Raw genomic sequence first — 23052 nt, 5'->3', positions numbered from 1 at the left:
CACACACACACACACACACACACACACACACACACACACACACACACGATAGAAACAGGAAGTTCGGCTACTGTACTGGACATAGAGAGGAAATAGTAGAGGCTGTTTCCCCTCTCCGGTCAGTGTTTGTGCGTTGTGGGTGTGTACATGAGTGAGAGCCAAGCCTATGGCAATAAAAGATACACACGCACAAATCATAAATTCATCACTTATTCATACCCATTACCCTAACATCCTCCTACACATTCAAAACTGCAGCAGTATTGTGTTGTGTGTGTAACACGTTTAAAAAACGTCAGCATTTGTCATACACAAGGCCTTTATCCGGCACACCCTTGGAGAAATCACAACAGCCTGACTTACTAACAGCGTACATAATCACCTAACTTGTATGCAGACAGCTCCATACACACGTTATCACAAGGTAATAAACGTTAACGTTACATCCGATTCTCTTCTATAAAGCGAATCTAAGAAAGACTCCATTCAACACCTATGACGATGTAATGGAACTGCCTCTTACACAGTCAAAAGCACACATTTAAACACTCTTCTACCTCGATAGATTGTGTTGACAGTGGATACAGCTAGCTCCCTTTTCTTTCAAAAGTATTTTACTTCTAGCCTGTATACACAAAGCTCATCAAGTCTACTGCCCATCACAGTCATTCTGAGAGAGAAAGAAAAAGATAATGAGGATCAACGAATGTGTAAAAAATAAAATACTTGATCAAAATGCTTTGCAATTGACTAACATGTGAGGTGCCGATGCTACTAAAGTGTGATAATGCTAAAACAATCTGAAATGGTCTAAAAGTTTGCTCTAAATAGGCTGCGTCTCTGTTTACATGCGAGGCAACTTTGAAATTCGTGATTTTCGAGGCGAGTTTGGAGTGGCATTCCCTGTATCCCCAGACTGGCACGTATAACGTTAAGCTAACCTGTTAGCTGCCTAATAATTATTGTAACTTACCTATGACTATTCTGAGATGTTTTAGCCTCGTCAACACGTCCTTCTTTGGGTCCAACACTTTCTGTGTTGATTTTTTAACGTCCCCATGAGGCTTTTTGGAGAACATTCCTGGGACAGAAGACACAAGAATGCGATTGTAGACAGCAAGGAGGAGCTGCTAGCTGTGTAACGTTAGCCACTTAAACAGCCTCAGCTAGCGTTAATCTTCTACCTATAAAGGCAAATTATGTTCCTGTATTATTTATTAACGCTGCGAATTAGCAGCTTTCCAAAATTGCGCGGAGTATATCAATGGGTAAATTTTGTCGGCGCATTCTGTTAAAACAAATGTAAACGTTGCGGGGCAAAGCATCCATCCATCGCGCCTCCCTTCCAAAACAGTCCGCAGCCTGAAGGCTAAACTAGCTGATTAGCTAGCTCCGCTCTCTGCACTCCACTCCACTTAGAAAACATAATGGCGGAGGAGGGAAACAAGCTAATGGATACCAGAGAAATCCAACATCAACATACCGTGGTTCAATAATAAGCAAACGTTGGTTATCCAGTTTGAACTACATCATATACGAACGTTACAAAACTTCAGTATATTTTTGACACAAACAGCGTTTCCAATTGTACTGGCGTTAAAGTTTTAAACGCGTTTCCACAGTTCTGCTCGAACTCTCCACCTCAAACTACAGTGCCGACGGGTAACGTAGTTTACGGCTGGTTGTTAGACCTTTAGCGGTGTGAACATTGACGCTACGGAAAACTACAGCTCCCTACACAAATAAGGGCGCCGTACTGAGATTTGTTTTTAGCTTAGCTGGTACACACGAGTGAAATTGTAACCGAGGAAAAAAATTATAATTTAAATTTATATCGCTTTTCTCTAAACACTGTCGAAAACGTCTTGCGTATCCCCATCTTGTGAGTTATGCATTAGTTGTAAGCTTCCTAGTTTATATATTTTTGTGACAAATCCTGCTAATCTTGTTTGCTATCTACTGGCTTGCTAACATGCTAAGGAATGCTAACTTGACGTGTCCTTGTTTGTTATTGTTTATTTGTCTTGTATAGTTTGATGATTAAAAAGGCAAACATATCGATAATCGAGTAAATTCTAATTTCTTTGCGTAAGTAGCATTTAATAACTAATCTCAAGCAATTTAATAAAGCCATACATAGGGGTCAATTCTTGTTTTCAGTGATAGTCATTAACGAAACAATATTTGTTAAATTTCAAAAAGAAATTCCAAATTGATCTACCATAAAAAAACAGAAAACAAATAAAATATAAATGTGTTGGGGGAAAAAACGTTCAGCCCCACATCACTACCTGCATTTAGTAAACAACAATGGGGGGAATACACAGTCAAATGGTTGGAAAACAGAAATGTAGAAGCATTTCAAGTGATGAACTGATACTTGAATAATGGGTCTTGATTTTTGTTTGTTGATCAGTCACCCTACAACTCCTTGATGATTATTCATAAATTCTATTGTGTCCTGGTAGAGAAACTAAATTAGTGTGTTGAGCAAGTCATTTATAATTAGTTTGCCTACAAATTAACAAATGGAATCAAGTAATGTGTTAAAAGTACAAGTGGTATTTGATGTAGTTAAAACTGCCAAAAGACGTCTGACGTTTTCTCTCTGTCTAACACTACCAGTCTGGAGTTAGCTTGCTGCCATGCCGGTGCACCGCGACCGGGAGAAGAAAGAGATTACAGCAGAGGAGATGGAGGTGGAGGAGCATGAGCAAGAGGCGTCCAGCTCAGAGGAGGAGGATTCTGACTCTTCGTCTGTTTCCGAGGATGGAGACAGCTCTGGTGAGAAAGCCTTAAACAGTTGAAAATGAGCACAACATTCTTATTGTAATTTTCTTAATAGTTGTCGTTAAAAGAAACACTATTTCAGTGTATGATTCTGATTAAAAAGTAGTTGCTGTCAAAGGATTGACTGTACACACTGTACCCCACTCAATGAGTTGTCCATCCTTGAGACACTGCATATTTGCAAATCTCTTATGTCATGCAGACACAAAATCTATCGGAAATATGTCTACCAGGTTTTGCTTCCATATCAGCTACTGAGACAGCTTTCTTCTTCCATCATCTTCATAATAGCTTATATAGACTTGTTTGTGAGTGTGTCTATCATGTTCCAGAAATGGATGAGGAGGACTGTGAGCGGAGAAGGATGGAGTGTCTGGATGAAATGACCAACCTGGAGAAACAGTTCACCGATCTTAAAGACCAGTGAGACTGAATTCGCTTTTTGTCAAGTTTTTCTTTTGAATTTAAATTTAAAACATGAAATGTTGAACGAAAGGCATTAAAAGGAGTTTGTCATGGCCATACATTGTTACACCTGTATTTGTGTGCAGGCTGTATCGTGAGCGTCTCAGTCAGGTGAACAGCAAGCTGTCAGAGGTGGAGGCTGGCCGGGCAGCAGAATATTTGGAGCCTCTGGCTGTACTGTTGGAGAACATGCAGGTCCGCACCAAGGTGGCAGGTAACTTCAACACACAGACACACTCATGAAGTCTGATATATTCTGGTCTCCTTATAAATCACTCTCTCATTGTGTGTTTTCCTCTGCCTTTGTCAGGTATCTACAGAGAGTTGTGTCTGGAGTCCTTGAAGAACAAGCATGAGTGTGAGATCCAGGCTGCATGCCAGCACTGGGAGGTCAGAAACACACGCACGCACACACACACACACACACACACACACACACACACAATCTTACAAAGAAGTATTGCTGAGGTGATGCAAGCCATTAAGCCATTAAGAATTCAGAATTTGATGAGAATTTAAGTGAGTGTTATTTGATCTATTTAATCGTTGGTGGTGAATGTGTGTGTGTGTGTGTGTGTGTGTGTGTGTGTGTGTGTGTGTGTGTGTGTGTGTGTGTGTGTGTGTGTGTGTGTGTGTGTGTGTGTGTAGAGTGAGAAGCTGCTGCTGTTTGACACAGTACAGAGTGAACTGGAGGAGAAAATTCGAAGACTGGAAGAAGACAGACACAGCATAGATATTACATCAGGTGACACACACAGAATGTGCAACAAATTACATTTTAATAACAGTATAAAGAAGAACAAGCTACATGTATCCAACATTGTATATTATATTAAATGCATGCACAAAACATTTTAATACTGTCTCTCTGTGTCTCTCTATCAGAGTTGTGGAATGATGAGTTATCAGGAAGGAAGAAGAGGAGAGATGCCTTAAGCCCAGATAAGAAGAGGAGACGGCCGTCAGTGGTGTCTGATATCCTTTTTACTGTTACTGTTCACATTGATGCTAATTAGTGTTTATACGGCTTCTATAAAGCCCAGATGCTGTAATCCAGATGTGTCCTTCGGAATGTAATTCACCCCTGGTTCCTGTGGCACCGTCCTTAACTCCGCCCACGCCCATATATTGTTTACATGCTACCTGACTTGGACATCCTGGAAGACTGGACAGCTATTAGAAAGGTGTGCAAATGTGTCCGTTGATATTCAGAGCTGTGTCTTTGTCCCCCCCGGTGGCATTTGTGTGGGTTTCGGGGTGGGGGTGGGTGTGGGTGTGGGGGTGTGTCTGTGTGTGTGTAGGCAACTTTTAACAAACCATGGTATGTGTGTGTTGTCTTCCAGGCCGTGGCTACGCTGGGTCCCCACAGAGGGAAGTCCGACTCTGACAGCCCTGTTTTCCCATTCAGACAAGACAGAAACAGGCCCATTCTCAACTGCTAAGGAACACACAACCATACCCATACAATACAATGCATGTATGAAAATGACACACAGCTGTCCATTTCTCTGAATCTTCCCACAACCCACTTCACTCCTCTGCTAACAGTGACACCCGTCAGTAAGCTGCAGACACACTATAAGGACTCACAGGTTTAAATCCCTTTTTAAAGGACAACAGGAATAGAAGCATTACATTTACTGACGATAGAACTCAGTACTTGAATTAGGCTCTCGATTTCATTTGTTTGTGTTTACTCAGTGGACAGGTAAAATATTTACCTATTAGAGTTTCAGTTAGTAACGTTTATAAAAAAATTACTTCTGCTATCACAAATTTTTGCTCAAACTATCTATATCCTGACAGTACGACATGAGACAGTGAATCTGTGTAAAAAGTCATGGCCCTCTTCCTCCTCCTGGTGCTCCTAATGGCAGTCTCTAACGCAGTGTCAATGGCTTGTGAACTGATGTCTGTTAGATGTAAAACAACAAAATTACAGCTAAACAGTACACTAAAATATGTTTCTGAAAAAATGTATGGTGAAATAGGCTATGCAGTGATAGAATCTTGATTTCATATTTTATCAGCGCTGCCTAGCTGTACAGTGGGACCGCAGTTTACGTCATTGGCACTGCATTAGTGACTCCTCCAGGCGCAGTGGGATCTTGCAGATGCCTTTACGAGCACTAGGGGGAGGCAGATGAACAAATTATCTGTCTCAACTACTACTGTCAAGATATAGTAACAGTTTCACCAAATATAAGTTATTTTTTATAAAAGTTAGCAACTGCAGCTTTATTGGACAGTAATAACAAAAACTGTGATACCCATAGTTCAACTTTATAAAGAAAAAATCAAGCATTGAACTTTTTTTCGAGGATATTGGAGCTTTTAAATTTTTTTTTTTTTTAAAGGAGCATTCAAACCAGTAAGTTACAAACCTGTCAGGTTTTGTTTTCCAGACTCCACATTATTCTTTGTAATTGTAAGCACTAAGATTATTGACGAAGCTTCCAATGACATATGGGGAAATCGTTTATGGTTTATATATGAAGCTGTTTGATTGTGCCATGACATATATTAAATAGTTGTTCTTTGATTTTGATCAGTTTTAATGTTATTACTTCTAATTATTACTTTTTCTTATGGTGTTTTGAATACAGTGGTTAGGTGGTAATCATATGACAGTGCAGAGACAGAGTGTGCAGTTTTGCACTCCGCAGTGCCTACTTTTGAAGTTCAGTTTTTGTCACGTTCTTTTGGTTTTGTGATGCATCTTGGCATTTTTAAGAGTTACAGTTTGGGTGCAGTAGTAGTGTTTGAGACAAACTTAGTGATAGCAGTAATTACATTGCTAGATAAGGCAAAAGATATTTCAAGGTTGTGTGTGCATACGTGACCAATACAGACTTAGTCAGACTAGTTATATGGTATTATAACCATATAAATATAATCCAAATTATATTTATACTGGACTATTTTAGGCATCAACTAACCCTTTTCAAGCTGCCAGTGTACTTCCTCATACCACCAGCTGTGTTGGTGGTGAAAAGAGCATAGCAAACAAAAAAAAAGGGATATTTCAGTAGATCGTCTTCTTGACCATATTGACCATATACAGTTTTAATGATACCTGGGCATTTTGAATCTTTTTTTCCTTAAACTCTTTTATAAAATCTTATATTTTTGTTAACATAGCTGGTTATTTTCATGTGGCTTGTCTACTAAAGTCAATTCCCCTCTTTAATTACCACTGTAATTGCAAATCAGTGTCAATAATGCAATGAGTTATTGTAACCACATTATAAACAATTATTTTAGGGGCAAATGGAATACCAAGCTATCCCTTTAAAGTTGTTATCCAACAGATATTACTGTTACATTATCTTATTACACATCTACCTCCTCTCTCTATCTCTCAGTACTAGTATATCTCAGTCTTTAAAGTAATGTCCATGTTTGCATTATTGCTCATGAACATGAAAATGCTTTTTTTTTTTAAAATATCTTTAAAAGCCTACTGTGGCGATGACTAATGACAGGGAAGGAACCAAACAATGGCCTTCTAATCACACCCCGCCAATGAATCTTCATATATACAACTCACTGGTTATGAAGGAGGATGAACAACCTGCCATTCCATAATATTGTTTTTATAAAGAGTTTTTCTGAAGATAAAGGTAATGGAGATGTTAAATATTCAAATCAATATTTTGACAATTTATGTAAATATTGTGTCAGGTACATTTGTGTCTTTCTTGTTGGTGCTGTGGGTGGGTTTTACAATTAAAAGTTGTTTTATAAGTACTTTGTGGTGTCTCTGTAAACTGTATTTAGCTCTGCAGACACCGTCAGAAAGGCACATTGATGCTTTACATGACATTAAAAGTCTTGCCAGACCAATGGAGTCTCCGTATTTTTAATAAGCAATACCCTTACTAATAAGAATTAAATATTTAGTTTTCCATGCCAGCATGCAAAATACCAGGAAGCCATCATTATTAGTTACATACATTAGGGGTTTTCCTGCTTCGACATGTCAAAATGTTAAAAAGGTCTGTTATGAATGTAGATCAGGGCAAATTCCTATGAAAGTAATCTTGTCTGCTGATTAGCCAAACCATAACAAAAATGCTATGTATTCTAGTATAATGTGTTCCTTTTTACCACACACAAAGGTGATGTTATCTATGTAGAAATTGGACAGGAAAAACCAAGTCTATAATTTATATTTCTATTGATTAGGATAGGCAACATCTGAATATGTGCTCAGTGATGTAACAGGAATGTTACATCTGAAATTCAACCAAATAATATACAGTGTACAAATTTGTAATTTAAATTGGAGTTGCAAATTTAATTTTTCAGAATGTTTTGTTTACCTTTAAATAAAAGTTCTGTAAATGTTTAAATTGACATCACAACAGTTTGGTCGGGTAGTTCAGGTAGAGATCATTACATATGAATTTTGCTGTACAAACAAGGTTACAGTAAATTAAACATTTTTAATTATATATTTACCGTATTTAAAACATTGTCATTGCATGTCATATGTACAGTATTATAGAAAACACTAACTATCCAAATCTGACGTCCAATTACATTCCAATGCTCTGTTACCCCTGATGGCCACAAATTGAACATTAATACATTAGTGAAATATGGAGACATTGACAATTTGACAGTCTTTATTTATCTTCTAATAATCGCTGATTTTTTGTTTTTACAAAATTCACATGGGTGTGATTTTTCTGGCTCTGAAGGTCTCTTCCAGTCAATCCATTTAATCACTGCTCTGTGACTGCCACAATGAGTCACAGTCTACTTCGACAAAATACAAGCAGCTATCATAAGCCACTTTTTCAAGCTTAGGCCATGTGCAAGTCTTTGTAACATAATCAAAAGCGTTGTTTACTAGCTGCTGTTTGAAATAATAGCTTTGTTGAAGAAGGCAAAATCCCACAGGGTAGTCAGTGAAATTCAGTTTTGCGCTTTAATTATATTTTAAGGAACTTGTTTTCAACCTCAGGAATATTTAGAGTTAAAGTTCTCAGTTCAGTCACAGACAAAACAAGATTTCATGTGATCTGATTTAGGTAAACTTTGTAGATGCTGAAGGGCTTCATTTTTTAATTATGGTGACAACAGCAAGAGCGTTGGTATGATTAAAATATATTGTATTAGACCTTAAAAGATGCATTTCGTCCTTGATAGCAAATGATCATTTAGATTTCTTTCTGTGCCACTGGGATGAAATGTTGACTCATGCCATCCGTAAAACGCTCACATTCTCGGCCACATACCACACAGCATTTCTCTACATGCACACATTTTAACCTAAGTACCATTAAAAACTTTTCTGGCATTGTCAAGCAAACAAACAAATGTCTGGTTCTCACACACACACACAAGCACGCAAGCACGGACGCTGGTCAGGCTCAAATGGCATCTTCAGGCGAGGGCGTGTGCTCCTCTGGCGACTGGCTGTGTGGTGGGGAGGGGAGAGGCTGCTGAGGAGGGGGAAGACCCATGGAAGGATGTAGGTGGCCGTCTGGAAAAGGGGGCCGCATGGGGGGAGCAAAGTGAGGATGAGGAGGTCCACCTGGAGGGAAACGAGGAGGGAACATCATCCCTGGAGGAGGAGGGGCCCACACTGGAGAAAGAGGAAAAGGAAAGCGAGCTTGAGGTTAGAGGACATTTGGAGATAAAGGTATTAAAGAAGGTATTAAAACGTGATGATAGCTGTGACTGCTTACTAGGCATCATGGTAGGGCCCCCAGGTCCCCTAGGAGGGTAAAAGTCAGGAGGTGGGGGTCCATATGGGGATCTACGAGGATAGGGACCGTCCATTGGACCCATCGGGGGTCCAGGTGGGGGTGCGCCCCCCATCCTTGGATCCATTTCAGGGGGAGTCCTTCGGTCACCAGGACCCGACTGGTAACACACAGAAAGGTTACAGAGGCTGGACCACAGATCCATACACACACATGCTACTCAAACAAAATTGCTAAAATGCACACGCACGCACGCATACATCTCTTACCTCTCTGTGTTCCTGTTCACCAGGCCCATGGCTGTTTTCTCTGTATGAGCCATCTGCATTGAAATGAATGAATAGAAGAAATGGACAATCATAAAAGTAGATGGCTTATATATATTCCAATGAAAGCAGCTGACTCACCCGCCATGTCTACAGGGTGAGGGGGTAATGGGGGGAGACCCCTAGGATGGAGGGGGCCGGGTGGAGGCAAGAGGCCCAGAGCTCCTGGAGGAGGTCTCCTGTACATCGGACCTCCTTGTTCTGGGAACATATAGCCTGAGAGACAGACACAGTAAGAGAGAAGGAATACACAGAAAATACGTTCAGATTTATCAATATTATATTATATTTTTGGGTGATCTCAGGATGATATTATAAATGTTCTGATAGAAACACTTATCATAGAGCTTCAAGACAAACTGTAGTTTCCAGTGTCAAAACCCAAAATGCATTAAACAAAATACACATGCACTGTCGACATGCATTTGGCATGCACATGCACACTATATGATTTCACTGTTGACTTGCCAAACACAGGTGAAACTAATAACCTTAACAATGTATGCACTCCATTTGATTTATTGTTATAAGCTTCAACTGTGCACTGACTGCTGTAAATCAAGATTTCAGCTGTGATAGAGACCTTTTGAGTTCCTAAAGAATGTGCAGACACAATACCACAATACTTTTAGAACAGAGATGAAATACTGGGCCTAACTATATCCAGGTGCACATGGCGCCACACAGTCAGAGGTTTTTCTTTCAAATGTATAAATAATGTAATAATGACCATGGCGAATGGTTAATGACACAGCAGAAATCCAGCAGTGCTACATCAAAATGTATCTCCACGAGAGTGGGACATATAATGAGAAATGTTCCTTGCTCTAGTCTGAAGGCTGAGTCTCACTTTGATGCGCAAGAACAGGAACAGAACTGTTTTCATCTCTGCAATCCCAAGTCAGAGCCAGTATACTCAGCCCTGTTTTTTATTAAGGCCACCTCTAGTGGGCTATATATTTTTTTACAACGTGGGACCACAGTTTTGTTTTGGGAAAACTAAGGAAACACACTCATTTCTGTTAAATATGTATACATCGTAATCCTCAATATGATCTCTCAATATCAAAGGAAGGTCAGGACAGGTTGTGTGAGCGTCACAAGTTGACGACCTACCAGACGTTACTGATTTACTCTGTCTTTGTCTGACACACACACACACACACACACACACACACACACACACACACACACACACACACACACACACACACACACACACACACACACACACACACACACACACACACACACACACACACACACACACACACACACACACACACACACACACACACACACACCTGGGGGTCCTGGTGGGGGGGCCCTACGATCTCTCTCCCATGTTGGAGAGTTTGAGCCACTGTCCGAATGAGGACCTCCACTCCGCTCCATCTCTCCGTGGCCACCTGGGGGCTCTACTGGACCTCGAGACACTGTGGAGGAAAGACAGTGTGTGGGGAAAGAAGGAGAGAAAAATGAAACGAAGGAGAGATAATTGAATATGTTGAAGAGAGAGAAGGAAGGGAGGGAGGGGGCCGAGTGGCCAAAGACAACATATCACTAAATAAGGCCAGAATGAGTGTGACTGCAAACGGACAAATAGAAAGTGTCATGTCAAAATGAACTGATGAGATTTAGGACATACAATCCCATTGCACAATTTATCACAATAACTTTCTAGAGTGCTAACAGCATGCCAGCATACAGACCATGCTACTGCACAAGTTTAAGCATATATAGTTCATGTTCATGCTACAGCCAGCTGGTCATCTCCAACATGCCGCAAGGGTTTATTGTGATGACTTTGTGGGACTGAATTGGCAAATGTTCTATCTTATCTTTGTGTAAAGTGAGATAAATGTTTTGTCATTTCAATCAGCAAGACCGAGTGATACCAAAAAATGGCTAATGAATAATAAAATAGGACATGGCTGTACTTTACTTTTCTTAACTTGCAACTACAACACTAGAAGATATTGGGAGTGTTCTGAAAGTATGTAAATAAAAATGAGGAAATCGTTTGTGCACCATTCCAGGGGCTCTTATCTGGTTTGGTGTACAGCCGCAGCTCGTCTCTATATATGTGGATTGTGGCTTTCTGTGTGTGTATACCTCGTGGAGACAGTCTAGCAGGTGGTCCGTCCATTAATGTAGGAGGAGACAGAAAAGCTCTGGTTTCAGATGCAGGTCGACCCAGAGGAGATGGACCGTATGGTGACCTTTCAGCTGAAGGTTTAAGGGTAGTTTGGTGAGTGCAAAGTCAAGGAAATCTGTGGCCTACTGCTTCCAGGCTAGGGGTATATTAGTCACAAAATATGATGTTAGCTTAATAATGCATGCTTTGATTTATAAGTGTGTGCTTACCTCTGAAAGGCAGTGGTCTAGCCAGGCTGTCCAAGGCGTAGGGATCTTTGTCGAGGGCGTCCAGTTTAAACTGTGTGTCTGTCAGCCTTTAAACAAACAAAAATATATTTTTTCAAGTCAACATATGACAAGATATTTCCAGACCCTAGTAATGTTTACAGTATAGAAAAACTGTAATAATTAATTGAATTGTATCCAGTGTCAAGCCACATTGGTATAATACAATTTTAACTATACTTTGCACTAAATGAAGGATTTTAATTATCAGACATATGGATCTTAAATTAGTTAGCAACGTTAACGGCAGCCCCTCCGGGTCGTCCTTTGTCCGCTGAATTTTACCCACAGATTTTTTTTTAAATTATGTTTTGGGGCTTTTTCCTTTATTATAGTAGTGACAGTGGAAAGACATAAAAGGGGGAGAAACCGCAGGTCGGATTTGAACCTGGGCCGCTGTAGCACTCAGCCAACATGGGGCAAACCCTCTTACTGGATGAGCTAGAGGCCGCCCCAACCACTGATTTGTTTAATGTGAAACTTGTTTAGTCTGTGTTTTTACTGTTTTTTTTTAAAATCACAAGGTCTAGAGGTGTTTTGGAGAGCAGAAGACCTCTGTGGATATTTTGTCTCCTGGTAAAAAACTCCAGAATGAGGAACACTAGCCAGGAGAAGCTGACTGCAATGGTGGTGAAGACAACTCCCATGATCCAACACTACTTCATGACGTCACTAAACTCAATCTTTTGTGACTGTTTTGATTGAGAGACCCACAAAGCGGCGAGAAATTACATATTGCGTGTTTAGTTGCACTTTAGTTGCTGTCTGCTTACTTCTGTCTGAAGAGGGCGTTCTCTCTCCGGATATCTGCTAGCTCTCTTTCTGCTGCTCGGGCTGCCAGCTGGAAAATCAAGCCAAGATCAGTAACACAGATAGAGACCCAGTCAAGATCAGAGCACTTGAATGCACTGTTAATATAGGGAATCCATCAATACATAAGTAATTGATTAATGAATACAGTACTCATAACATTATAGATTAAAAGACCAGAGTAGATGTGTGCTGTGATGTGACAGACAGGTAATGTATTACAGGACATGTGAAACAAACCCCCATAACCACACCAGCTGTAAACCATGAAAAAAAATCCCAGTATTTTTTCACTCTCATGTTTTTGAGGTGTTTTACTAACCCAGTTATTGTGAGCCTTCTTCTCATGTGCTGATATTTGAGTCTGGTAAGACTGTTTGGTTTTCTCCAGCTCTTCCTCCATCTCTCCTGCTCGTTGTCTGAAGAAAAAGGTGTACAGGTGGGACTCAACAGGTGTGTATGGGAGGCTCACAAATGTCCACTTTGCACATTGCATACTGTCAATGTGTGGGGTGATACTTTGACGGGAGCGACTACCTATAGTTGCTGAGTTCTTCCATGGCCATAGTAATGTTTTTGTCGGCTTTATTTAACTTCTCTTCTTTCTGCATGCGCTCCTTCTCCTCCACTGTCAGCAGCCTGCAAATGAACACGCTCACTAAAATCCTGGACAACAACTATAGCTTTAAACTTCTCAATACACTTATCCTTGTGTCTATACCTGTGTAATTTAAGCTCATTTTCCTGGTACATTTCTGTCATAATCTGGAGTTTCTGTTGTAATGTTTGAACCTGGAAACGTGAAAAAAATACAAAAACAACACAAAATCAAATGAATGTGGAATGCTAATATAATACAATATCACACTAAGACCTAGTTGAGGGCAGCTACCTGATCTGAGTACTGCTCAGTGTCCGACTGCAGAGATAATTTCTCATTATCCAGCTCCTCAATTCTCGCTAGAGGAGAAAAAAATACACACACACACACACTCTCAGGTGTTGATATGTTTCACAGACAACATACATTACTATGTAGTTTTATATAATCTCTGACTTGATTGTTCTTTATGTGACATCTTAACACCAACCCAATCCCAATCAGCGGACAGTTGACTCACCTTGCAGGTCTTCTTTAGCTTTGACTTCATCATTCAGTTTGGCAAATAATCGGTCTTTGTCTTCATCTACTGATTTGAGGTCTGCATTCAGCTACACACAGTTACAAAACAACATATTAGTAGGCAATCAGTAAAGTGTCCAGGGATGTTTATAATGAATGAGTCTGGTCTTCAGCTCTCCAGGGAGTTTCGAAACACTGTGTGCTTGTGTCCATTTGAGTCAAATACCTTAGCAGCAAAGATAAGTTTCTGGACTTTCTGGAGATGGCCTTGTGAGTCCAAAATGTCTCCTCTCCCATTTTCCTTTCCTTTCCCTGCTGTACCATTGGATGCCTCCTTCCCTTCTCCTTCCTCATCTTCCTCTTCCTCCAGGTCTGAATCCCAAGCTTTCATGCTCAGCAGACGATCTGTCAAGGACTGGAAATGGACACGTTTGGCAACAATCCAAACTAGTACAACTACATCCATTAACTTAGGTTGATCTTTTAATCTTTTACATTAGTAAAATCAGTGCACTCTTCTTCTGTAGTAGTTCTTGAGATATTATTATTATTATTATTCAAAAATTCAAAGTATATTACAAATTGACTAGCTACATTATGTATGTATATTCTATATGTATGTTGTTGTCATTTTTCAGCACTCGTTCAATTATTACAGTTCTATCATATTTTATCTTACACTATAATCAATTCCAGAACCAACCATACCATTATACGCTCATCCTTGTTGGCCACATCCTGCAGCATCCCCCCGTGGGCAACCTCACACCTGCTCATCTCCGCCTCCAACTCACTTACTCTTTCTGCCCATCCCTCCACCTGCTGCCTCAACTGCAGAGAAGGAGAGGAAAGAGAGCACAAAGACACAAATTATGCCATTGGACAGATCAGATTTTCAACAGTTTTGTGTACCGTTAAAAAACATTAATCTAATACAGTATGTGATAGGATGGATTGAATGGAACAAACTGAGTGAATTAATACTATGAAGCTTTAATTTTAATCATGAAAAAACAAAACCACCTCCCTTGCAACTATGCACAGTAAAGGCACGGTCACACATACAGTACGTGAATGCAGGTGAGTGACAATTGCCTGCGGAGGTGATACCGGATGGTTAGACACATCAAAAACAAAACAAAAAAATCGACATTACACTACAGCCAAGAGGGTTCAACCGCACAGTGCTTTGCTATTGGTTGAGGAAGCGATTTGATGGTCAACGTTCAACACAGTTGAAATACAAAGATGCAATATATACTGTATATGTGACTGTACTTTGTTGCAGGAAACAGCCAGCTGTTACACAAACTCCCGGGCAGTTAAGTGCTTATGTTTTTTTACCATAATTTTTATCCTAAAACTTTCTTGTGGCAGCAAAAGAGGAAGTGATGGTTACTGTTTACTGTAAGGGACTCTCAAACCGCCTCAAAACGGACTGACAAGTCTGATCGTCAGTTAAATGACTAACCACTGCAGCCAACGTTGGGTTGGGTTTTTTCCAAAAGTTGAATCTGTCCCATCTTTTTGCCACAGGCCGCAGCGTTTTTTCAGGCCCCCAGGCCCTACACCCATTTCGCCGGATCACCTGATCTGTGTGTGTGACTGTGTGTGCGTGGGTGTGTGTACAGCATCCTACCTGAGCATTGCTCTCCTGTAACAGTGTGTTCTCTTCTCCAGCTGTTTCCAGATTCCTCTGTAGTCTGTCACTGTTCATATTGTACACTTTCAGAGTGGTTTGAGCCTAGAGACAAACAGGCAGCAATAATATTATATGAAACACAGAGGGACAGAGCAAAGGATGAAACCATGACACAGGAAAGAGTGAAGGTACATAGACAAGAGGTTAGGTAATGGTACCTGCTCTTCCTGTGACTGGAGGTCTTTGGTTTCTTCTTCAAATGTTTTCATGCTTTCTTCAAGCACTGCAATCTGGAAGGATAACCAAAAGAGAATCCACTATATATCAGTATCGCAATAAGGCAATGGATTCATATTACTAATTAAATGTGATTCTTAAATAACAATTGTATTTGTTACAGTTGGTGCTGTGTGTGTGTGTGTGTGTGTGTGTGTGTGTGTGTGTGTGTGTGTGTGTGTGTGTGTGTGTGCATGAGTGTGTGTTCCTACCCTCTTTTCTTGCTCTATCCTGTGTTCTCTCTGTTGGTCCAGTTGATCCTTTAGCTCTTCCAGATCCTTGTCAAGCTCCCTTTTAGCATGTTCCAACTGTCTGGCTTTAACCTAGAGAAGGAAGAAAACAAGATGTCTTTGAGTGAGAGCAAAGGAGAGTGTGCAGTAAACATGAAGAGTCAGATTATCTTTTCTGGCACTGTCCTTCTAAAAGTGATGTTTGTGATCTTTTTCCACTTCCATGTTGAATATCTCTTATTGTAAAGGAGACATAAACAATATTGGGGGGTGTCTTTTGGTAAACTGACTGGAAATAAATGACATCATCAGGCCAATTGGGAAAATCATTATGCATAAGTCTGTAGTCTAGCACTGATTTTGATTTCCGAGTAGTTTGACATTTCTTAAGAGCCTTCTCCCTAGCTGCACCTTCCCAATCAAATCCGAGACTGCACCAATCTGTCCATGTTCAAATCAAAACTCACTTTTCCAAAACGTCTTTTAATGTATGATTATTGGGTGTTATATATTTTTAGTGAGCTTCTATGATCATTTCAACTTATGTATCTATCTTTTATCTATCTTTGAGTATCATGAAAAGCACTCTATAGAGAATTTTTTTTTCTGCCTTACCTCAAGATGTTCTGTCTTTTGAGTTTGGGCCAAGACACCACTGTCCCTCAGTGAGCTCTCCAGGTCATCATACTGCAAATGAAACATGGCAAAATGCATTTCATCAGCATTTAAACTTATATTCATCAAAGTCTGCAATTACTTTGCAATGAGAGAGTTTCTGCTTTTTTAGATTCATTTTTGGGCATTCTTAGGCCTTTATTTGACAAGACAGAAGAAGACATGTTAAAGGGAGAGAAAGGGGGGACTGACATGCAGCAAAGGACTGCAGGTCAGAGTTGAACCCGAGCCTGCTACTTCGAGGAGTAAACCTTCATATATGGGCACCTAGTCAACCAACAAAACTATCCGGGTGCCAAGATTTCTACTTTTTGATCACGCCTCATACGACATACGTAAGACCCTGCATCTTCTAATTCTGACATTTTTTTCATGTCATGGACATTAAAACATATTATAAGAATTTGACCTCAGTTGAAAAAACACCCAGTGTTGTGTGTCGGGCAGGCTCTGCCTCTAGTCAGTAGTCAGTCAGCATTGGCATCAGTACCAACCTCTTGTTGACATTTGCTGAGAGTCTCAAGGACTTTACACTTCTCATCCAGCAGCTGTGCAACCTGCTCAGCCATCCACTGCTCCTTACCTAAAAACAGAGAATACAAAGCATATAAAAGGTTAAACTGGCAGTGATTAGTGATGTATTAGTTTAATTCCTATGAACTCATAATAATGTGATATTAAGGCATAAGTAGTGAGAACTTACCTCGATACATTCTGCTTTTGACCTGTGAAGACATAAAAAGAAAACAATGATGAACAAGTAGCACAGGGATTAATCAGTTGATAAGGAACATGTGTGATCTCATTGTTTCTACCAACAGTGCCACAACAAATTCATATATTGTACCATTTCAAATTATTGTGATGTTGATGTGTATATACATGACTGAGTACTCACAGAGCTATAACATCTACAGGTGAACAACAGCATTGTCACCAGCCCCACCACACTGGTGATGATGACTGGTTCCCATGGGACCCCATACAGGTCTGGCCCGGGTCTGATGTCATCAGGCAGTGTTGATACAATCTGAAGGAAGTGGAAAGCTTTGTTTATTTCAGGAGTGGATTTCATGAACATCTTCAAAAAGAGATGTGTGACTGTATTCCTGGGAACAACATTTGATTCACTCAATTTAACTTAGTGGATTGTACACAATGGAATACTTATTGTGGACATAAGGATCAGCTTCTTAGTGCTGCAGGACTGCCCTGCAATCTAGTTCTAATCACTTGCGGTCAGTGCAATTAAACATTAGAGATTTTTTCATGCAGCATGGCAGTCAGAGACCCACAAAACAGCTGTTGCTTCAGTAGGTAGGATTATGCTTTCTTAACATTTATAAAAAAAATAAAAAAGAAGCCAAACAACTGGATTATTTAATCTTTAAGTAATTATAATGTTTTTACATTTGACCACAGAATGTATTAGTTGAAGCTTTACTACACAGTTGTAGTAGATATTAACTTGTAGAGAACCGTAGCTTAGCTAGTTGTCTGCTACAGGGAAAATAACAAATAACCTCTGCCATGTTTTAGCTAAAAGATAAGAAACAGCAGGAAACGACACTTGATCAGACATACTAACTCTACTATCACTGAGCTAGCTAGGTTAGTATTACTAGATAACGTTCACTCTGTGAATTATTACAAGCACATCTACAAAAGCGACTTATGCAGTCTTGACAGCTGGTGAATAGTCCTGGCGTGACACACATGAAGTCAGACGTGAGCTGTACAAATTCAAACATGTACTCAGCAATAATACGGAGCTTGACAATCCGTTACGTTAAAGCAGCAGTGTCGGCTAACGTTAGTTAGAAAATGCTAATGAAACCTGCCACATAACGCACATCCTTCACTTTCTCCACGGCGATACTGTAGTAAGCCTCTGCCGTCGCCTGAAAGTCGACCACTTTGCTGGCCAACTGGTCGCTTGCCGTATGTTCCGCCATTTCCGAATTATCTCATTTGGTTATTATTTCAGTGATATCTGTCATTGAAGGGCTGGTATTAAGAACAGAGAGTGGAGCCATCAACCGGGCTAGCGGCGATTTCACATCCTATACACAACACTGACGCTCAAGAGTGGACCACGTCACATTGCACGTCGTAGGGGTCGGGGAGATATTGGATTCTCTCTTCAAACTCCTTGTCTAGATTCAACAAGAGTGGTATTGCATTAAACTATGCCAATAACTACATAAAAATACATTTTAAAAATGTAATTAATACAAATACATTGATTTGAGGCACTCACAAGCTCATGTAGATATCATTAGACCCCCGCCAGTCTAAATGGTTCACTCGTAACGTCACCAATTGTAAAATGCCACACTGGCACATCGGAGCACTTTTAAAGTAACACCAACAATAACAGGTGTCAGTAAACTAAATGGAGAATTCTCAATGTCGTCATTGATAATATCCCCATTAACTAACGTAGTTATTTTTTTCACACATCAGATTTTTACACAAAAACCATCTTCCTCAAGCAGTTCACTACCATAATGTGTCACCTGTGCTAAGTTACGGCTGCAGAGTAATAAGATGGTCTTAGTTGACCATAGGTGAAGACTTGACTCGGTCACCGAATATTTCAAAAGGTAGGCTACTCACCGACACGTCCTCATTTTCGTCCATTTGAAACTAGTGAATCATTACCCCTCTCAAATCATTTAAAAAAGTTTCAGGTCAGGTGGTTTGGTTGCCAGCTGGCTGAACGTTTGTAACAGACCCAGCAGCACCAAAGGAATGTGTGTAATGGTGACGGAGCCAAGCCAGCTTGACACCTGAGACGTCGAGCTAAAGCTAAATGTCAGATAAACATGTCACTAGTTCAGTGTTTTAAAGAGCCAGACGCCACAGTTTGTGGTTTGTTGACACTTTTAAAGTACAGCTGTATGGACCACTGAAGGTGTGCCAGAGGGGCCCATGGTGCCCTATCAGAATGATCCAAACTATACATGAGATTATGAACCTTTACATTAGCCTACCTGACAAAACATGTTGAAACTGGGTCAGGCAAAATTTCAAACAAAATGCACACTGCTTTAACTTTAGTCACAATGCTGCGTAAATAAAAATATTTCATTTAATTAACCAGTGTTTTTATATTTGACCCTCTTCACCTAAGAAAAGGTGGTTGCTTTAGATTGTTTAAGAAAAGTGCTCCAATTATTTTCTTTTGAGATTGAATTCCTTTATGTTATTAAATGAACAAACCTGAAAGAGATGATCTAAATGTGTTGTAGCTGTGTTGGATGTCGAATTAGAAACAAATTGCACTTATTGCTTCAACCGTTACGTGATCATTTTATCTACATTTGGCTTTCATGGATTTCAATCTGCAGATACATGTTACATGTTTGTGTTGAAAAGCAACAGGTTGCAGTACTACGCCTAAGATAAATTTCCCCGTGGCGACCATAAAGTGTATTCTATTGCATTTTATTCTACGTCTCACCTGTTCAGTGAGCCATACGAGGAGCTCTCTCACTGCACAAACATGAGTGGTTGAATCTTCAGCGATCTGATGAACAAAGTCCAGAATTTGATTCATTACCCCTGGAATTAGAGTCACAAACATAATGGAATTAAAAATGAAAGTGTTCCACCTTTGTCACAATGATACATTTTTTAGAAATCAACCCAAAGTGAATATCTTCAATGCATATTATACTAGTGTAAAACAAAAACTGCCAAGTAATGTGTTGGTCATGTCATAATGTTCCAGGTTGTGTATCGCAGGGATGAGGATGCAGCAGGCCGAGTATAGCCCTCCTTCTCATATCTTACTGCATAATATCTTTGAATCATCTTTTAATCCTTCTTGATTAAGGGATACTTGAGTCATCCATACCTTCCGGGGACTGTGGTGATCCTGGCTGAATCGGAGGACAGGACTCGGGGGACACGCTCTCTCCTCCACTTCTTTTTCCCTTCTCTTCTTTTGTCTTATCCTCAGTCACCTTCTCTTTTCCTGCGCCTCCACTCAGTCCTCCGTCTTTCTCTTCATCCAGCCCCATCCATTTATCTCTTGGAGTGTGGTTATCCAGGCATACAGAAGGATCTTCCTCAGTGGCCATTTCCTTATCTTTACTGTGACTTGAACAGGATTCACCAACACAGCTGGCCTTAGCTGCATTTAACAGGGAAACACATGCACTCTGATTGGCATCACTGCAAGTCAACCCCACAAATTACAACATCAAAGTAACTTATAGCATTACTAATATCAGCCATGATCTTGAGGCCCTGTAGACATAAAATACTTTGATGGTTTGTGTTTGTTTGTTGTCTGATTCACCTGTGTTGAAAGTCTCTCTCACTCTTGCCAACAGCATTTCTAGCTTCTGAAGTGCGATGAGCGTGGTGGTCTTTTCTTTGTCCTCCTGAGGTGCATCCGTGAGCCTCATGCTAGGAGCGACCAGTGTCTCCCTGTGATAACGCAAAAGCCTCTCTATATCCAACAATATCGATTCGTCATTATCTGGGTCATCGGTCGTGGTTTCTGAGCTCCCTAAAATGTAATCCAAAAACTGCAGCTTGTGTCGTCCGAAGAGCTCCATCATAATAGTTGTCTCATACGCGCTCATGTAGATGAGAAGGTTCTTGTAATGTTTGGTGAGGTTTTTTTTTTGGATGGAGCTTTCTGAGGGATGAGAACGGGTCTGCGTTGGGGAAGGAGATGATGTCTGGGTCTCTGTAAAGAGAGGCTGCAGCTGCTGTTGTGACAAGGTGATGGGAGGGTCTGTGTGCACATCTTGCATGTGAACATGACTTGAATCAGTGGTTGAATCCCGTCCTTGCTCAGCTGTCTCACCTGTGTCCGAATCCAAACTTGGGGCAGATTCTGGGGATTCCTTAGTTTCAGTGAAAAAGCTAAAGGCGTTTTTGAAAAGGCCGAATGCTCCTGCACTTCCAGTCTCTGCTGCTCCTTTATTGTGGCCATCAGACAGATGTGAAGAACCAGATGGATGTCGAGGAGCAGTTTGTTCAGATATCACAGCCTGGCGTTCAACAGGGTCACTGGACGAAACTGAAATCTCCATTCCTTCCTCTGTCCTGAATACGGTCCCACCTGTACTCACATCTCTGCCCTGATTCACCCTTACATCCTCATGCTTCACGTTGATCTCCCTCTCCTCCCTGCCTGTGTCCTCCACTGTGTTCATCATATAATCAGAGTGTATTTGCTCAGTTTCATTCTCAGTGGAAATCCCTTTGCTGCTGGTTTCAGTGTCTTCAGACTTAGTGTTATCTCCCTGAGGGAGCACATTGTCGTCAGAAAGCTCCGTGTTGTCTGCCTCTCTGGAATATAATTGATCATCTTCTTTGTTCTCAGCTGTCTGGCTAAGTGAAAGTTGATTAGGCAGGCTGTTTTGGTCACTCACCCCGGAATGTAGCAGATCATTGTTTTTTTGCTCAACCTGCTCTTCTCTCTCCTCATCGGCCTTAGCATCATCACCTTTTTTTTCTTCCTCCTCCTGTCTTACATCCTTATCTCTCTCCGTGTCATCAACTGGTACCATCTGACTCACTCCTGTCCTATCTGCTAATATTGGATCATTGTCTGTCACTGGATTCTGCTTTCCTGTCTCCTTTGTCCCTTCACCTGTTGAGCTCAACTTCTTTACAGAATCAACCCCCACAAATTTGTCTTCACTGGCTTGAGGACAAAGCTCACTGGAACATTTAAGGCTCCCTTCTTTCCCTTTGGTCCTCCTCTCACCCTCCAAATTCTCAGTCTCCTGCTTTTCCTTAACCTCCTCCTGTTTCTTGTTTTCTCTTTTTCTCTTCTCTTCGTCCATCTGTGGGTTTTCCGCCTTTCTCTTTTGAGTCTTTGTGGACATTTCGGAGAACACAGAGCTGTTCTCACCGTGTGTCTCTTTCCCGCTGCTCTCTGACTCTGGGCTTTCCCTGGCTTTCTGAGTGGGAGATAAAGAGTGGATGCTGTTTTCCATTAATACCTCCAAATGAGACTGCACTCGTTTTTCTTCACCCTCTATCTTCTCTTGTTCCTTTGCTCTCTCAACCTCCTTTAACTCTTCCATTTTCTCCTCTTCTTTTAACCCTTTTATCTCCTTCTTCTTCCCCTCGTTTATCTCCACCTTCTTCCTCTCTTCATTTAATTCTTCTTCCTCCCCCTGCTCTCCCCCTTCCTCCTCCTGGTTGTCCTCTTCTTTTATCTCCTCCACTTTCTCCTGTTTCTTCTTTTCTTTTGACTCATCCACCTCCTCCTGTTTCCCCTCTTCCTTTATCTCCTTTACTTCCTGTTTCTTCTCTTTCTTTAACTTTTCTATCTCCTCCTGTTTCCTCCAATCCTTTGTCTCCTCCACTTCTTGTTTTTTCCCCTCTTCCTTAATCTCCTTTACGCCCTGCTGTTGCTCCCCTTCCTTTAACTCTTCTTTCTCCTCCTGTTTCCCCTCTTCCTTAATCTCCTTCACTTCCCTCTGTTTCTCCTCTTTCTTTAACTCTTCTATCCCCCCCAGTTTTTCTTCTTCCTTTGTCTCCTTCACTTCTTGCTGTTTCTCCTCTTCCTTTATCTCCTTTACTTCCTGTTTTCCCTCTT

General features: G+C 40.7%; 3 protein-coding genes across 19 annotated transcripts in view; 1 reads left to right on the top strand and 2 right to left on the bottom strand.

The window, feature by feature from the left end:
- ralgapa1 (Ral GTPase activating protein catalytic subunit alpha 1) overlaps positions 1-1598 on the bottom strand; it is a 68853-nt gene extending 67255 nt beyond the window's left edge. For 5 of the 11 annotated variants that reach the window (XM_032501208.1, XM_032501204.1, XM_032501207.1 and 2 more), the window contains exon 1: positions 974-1598. In XM_032501208.1, the coding sequence (XP_032357099.1) occupies positions 974-1079 (106 nt within the window). In that variant the 5' untranslated portion in view covers positions 1080-1598. The remainder of the gene's footprint in view (positions 1-973) is intronic. The other 6 variants (XM_032501212.1, XM_032501213.1, XM_032501210.1 and 3 more) reach the window with 5 other exon arrangements.
- A 74-nt stretch (positions 1599-1672) lies between these two features.
- brms1la (BRMS1 like transcriptional repressor a) lies at positions 1673-7013 on the top strand. Of its 2 annotated transcripts, none has more exons than XM_032501273.1 (10): positions 1673-1882; positions 2626-2784; positions 3123-3213; positions 3342-3469; positions 3566-3645; positions 3904-4000; positions 4141-4230; positions 4375-4439; positions 4599-5085; positions 7004-7013. In XM_032501273.1, exons 2-9 carry the CDS (start codon positions 2646-2648, stop codon positions 4695-4697), a joined length of 789 nt encoding a protein of 262 aa, XP_032357164.1. In that variant the 5' UTR covers positions 1673-1882; positions 2626-2645; the 3' UTR covers positions 4698-5085; positions 7004-7013. The 2 variants fall into 2 exon arrangements, with proteins under 2 accessions (XP_032357164.1, XP_032357163.1); XM_032501272.1 differs by having other exon boundaries at positions 4599-5319; positions 5351-7005.
- A 524-nt stretch (positions 7014-7537) lies between these two features.
- mia2 (MIA SH3 domain ER export factor 2) lies at positions 7538-22565 on the bottom strand. Of its 6 annotated transcripts, none has more exons than XM_032501223.1 (25): positions 20788-22565; positions 20341-20619; positions 19945-20045; positions 17377-17508; positions 17182-17203; positions 16973-17061; positions 16419-16490; positions 15786-15896; positions 15516-15587; positions 15295-15399; positions 14364-14486; positions 13882-14070; positions 13654-13744; positions 13425-13492; positions 13254-13324; positions 13070-13171; positions 12855-12951; positions 12496-12563; positions 11666-11751; positions 11414-11527; positions 10603-10734; positions 9380-9523; positions 9242-9294; positions 8955-9132; positions 7538-8851 (listed from the first exon to the last, which is right to left on the bottom strand). In XM_032501223.1, exons 1-25 carry the CDS (start codon positions 22532-22534, stop codon positions 8637-8639), a joined length of 4461 nt encoding a protein of 1486 aa, XP_032357114.1. In that variant the 5' UTR covers positions 22535-22565; the 3' UTR covers positions 7538-8636. The 6 variants fall into 6 exon arrangements, with proteins under 6 accessions (XP_032357114.1, XP_032357115.1, XP_032357116.1 ...); XM_032501224.1 differs by having other exon boundaries at positions 8596-8851; positions 9380-9514; XM_032501225.1 differs by lacking the exon at positions 11414-11527 and having other exon boundaries at positions 8596-8851.
- Between the last annotated feature and the right edge of the window lie 487 nt (positions 22566-23052).

This window comes from Etheostoma spectabile, chromosome 20, assembly GCF_008692095.1.
Source record: "Etheostoma spectabile isolate EspeVRDwgs_2016 chromosome 20, UIUC_Espe_1.0, whole genome shotgun sequence".
In the NCBI taxonomy this organism is placed as follows: Eukaryota; Metazoa; Chordata; class Actinopteri; order Perciformes; family Percidae; genus Etheostoma; species Etheostoma spectabile.
Note: the sequence above shows the minus strand (reverse complement) of the source record. Positions and strands in the feature narration are given on the sequence as shown.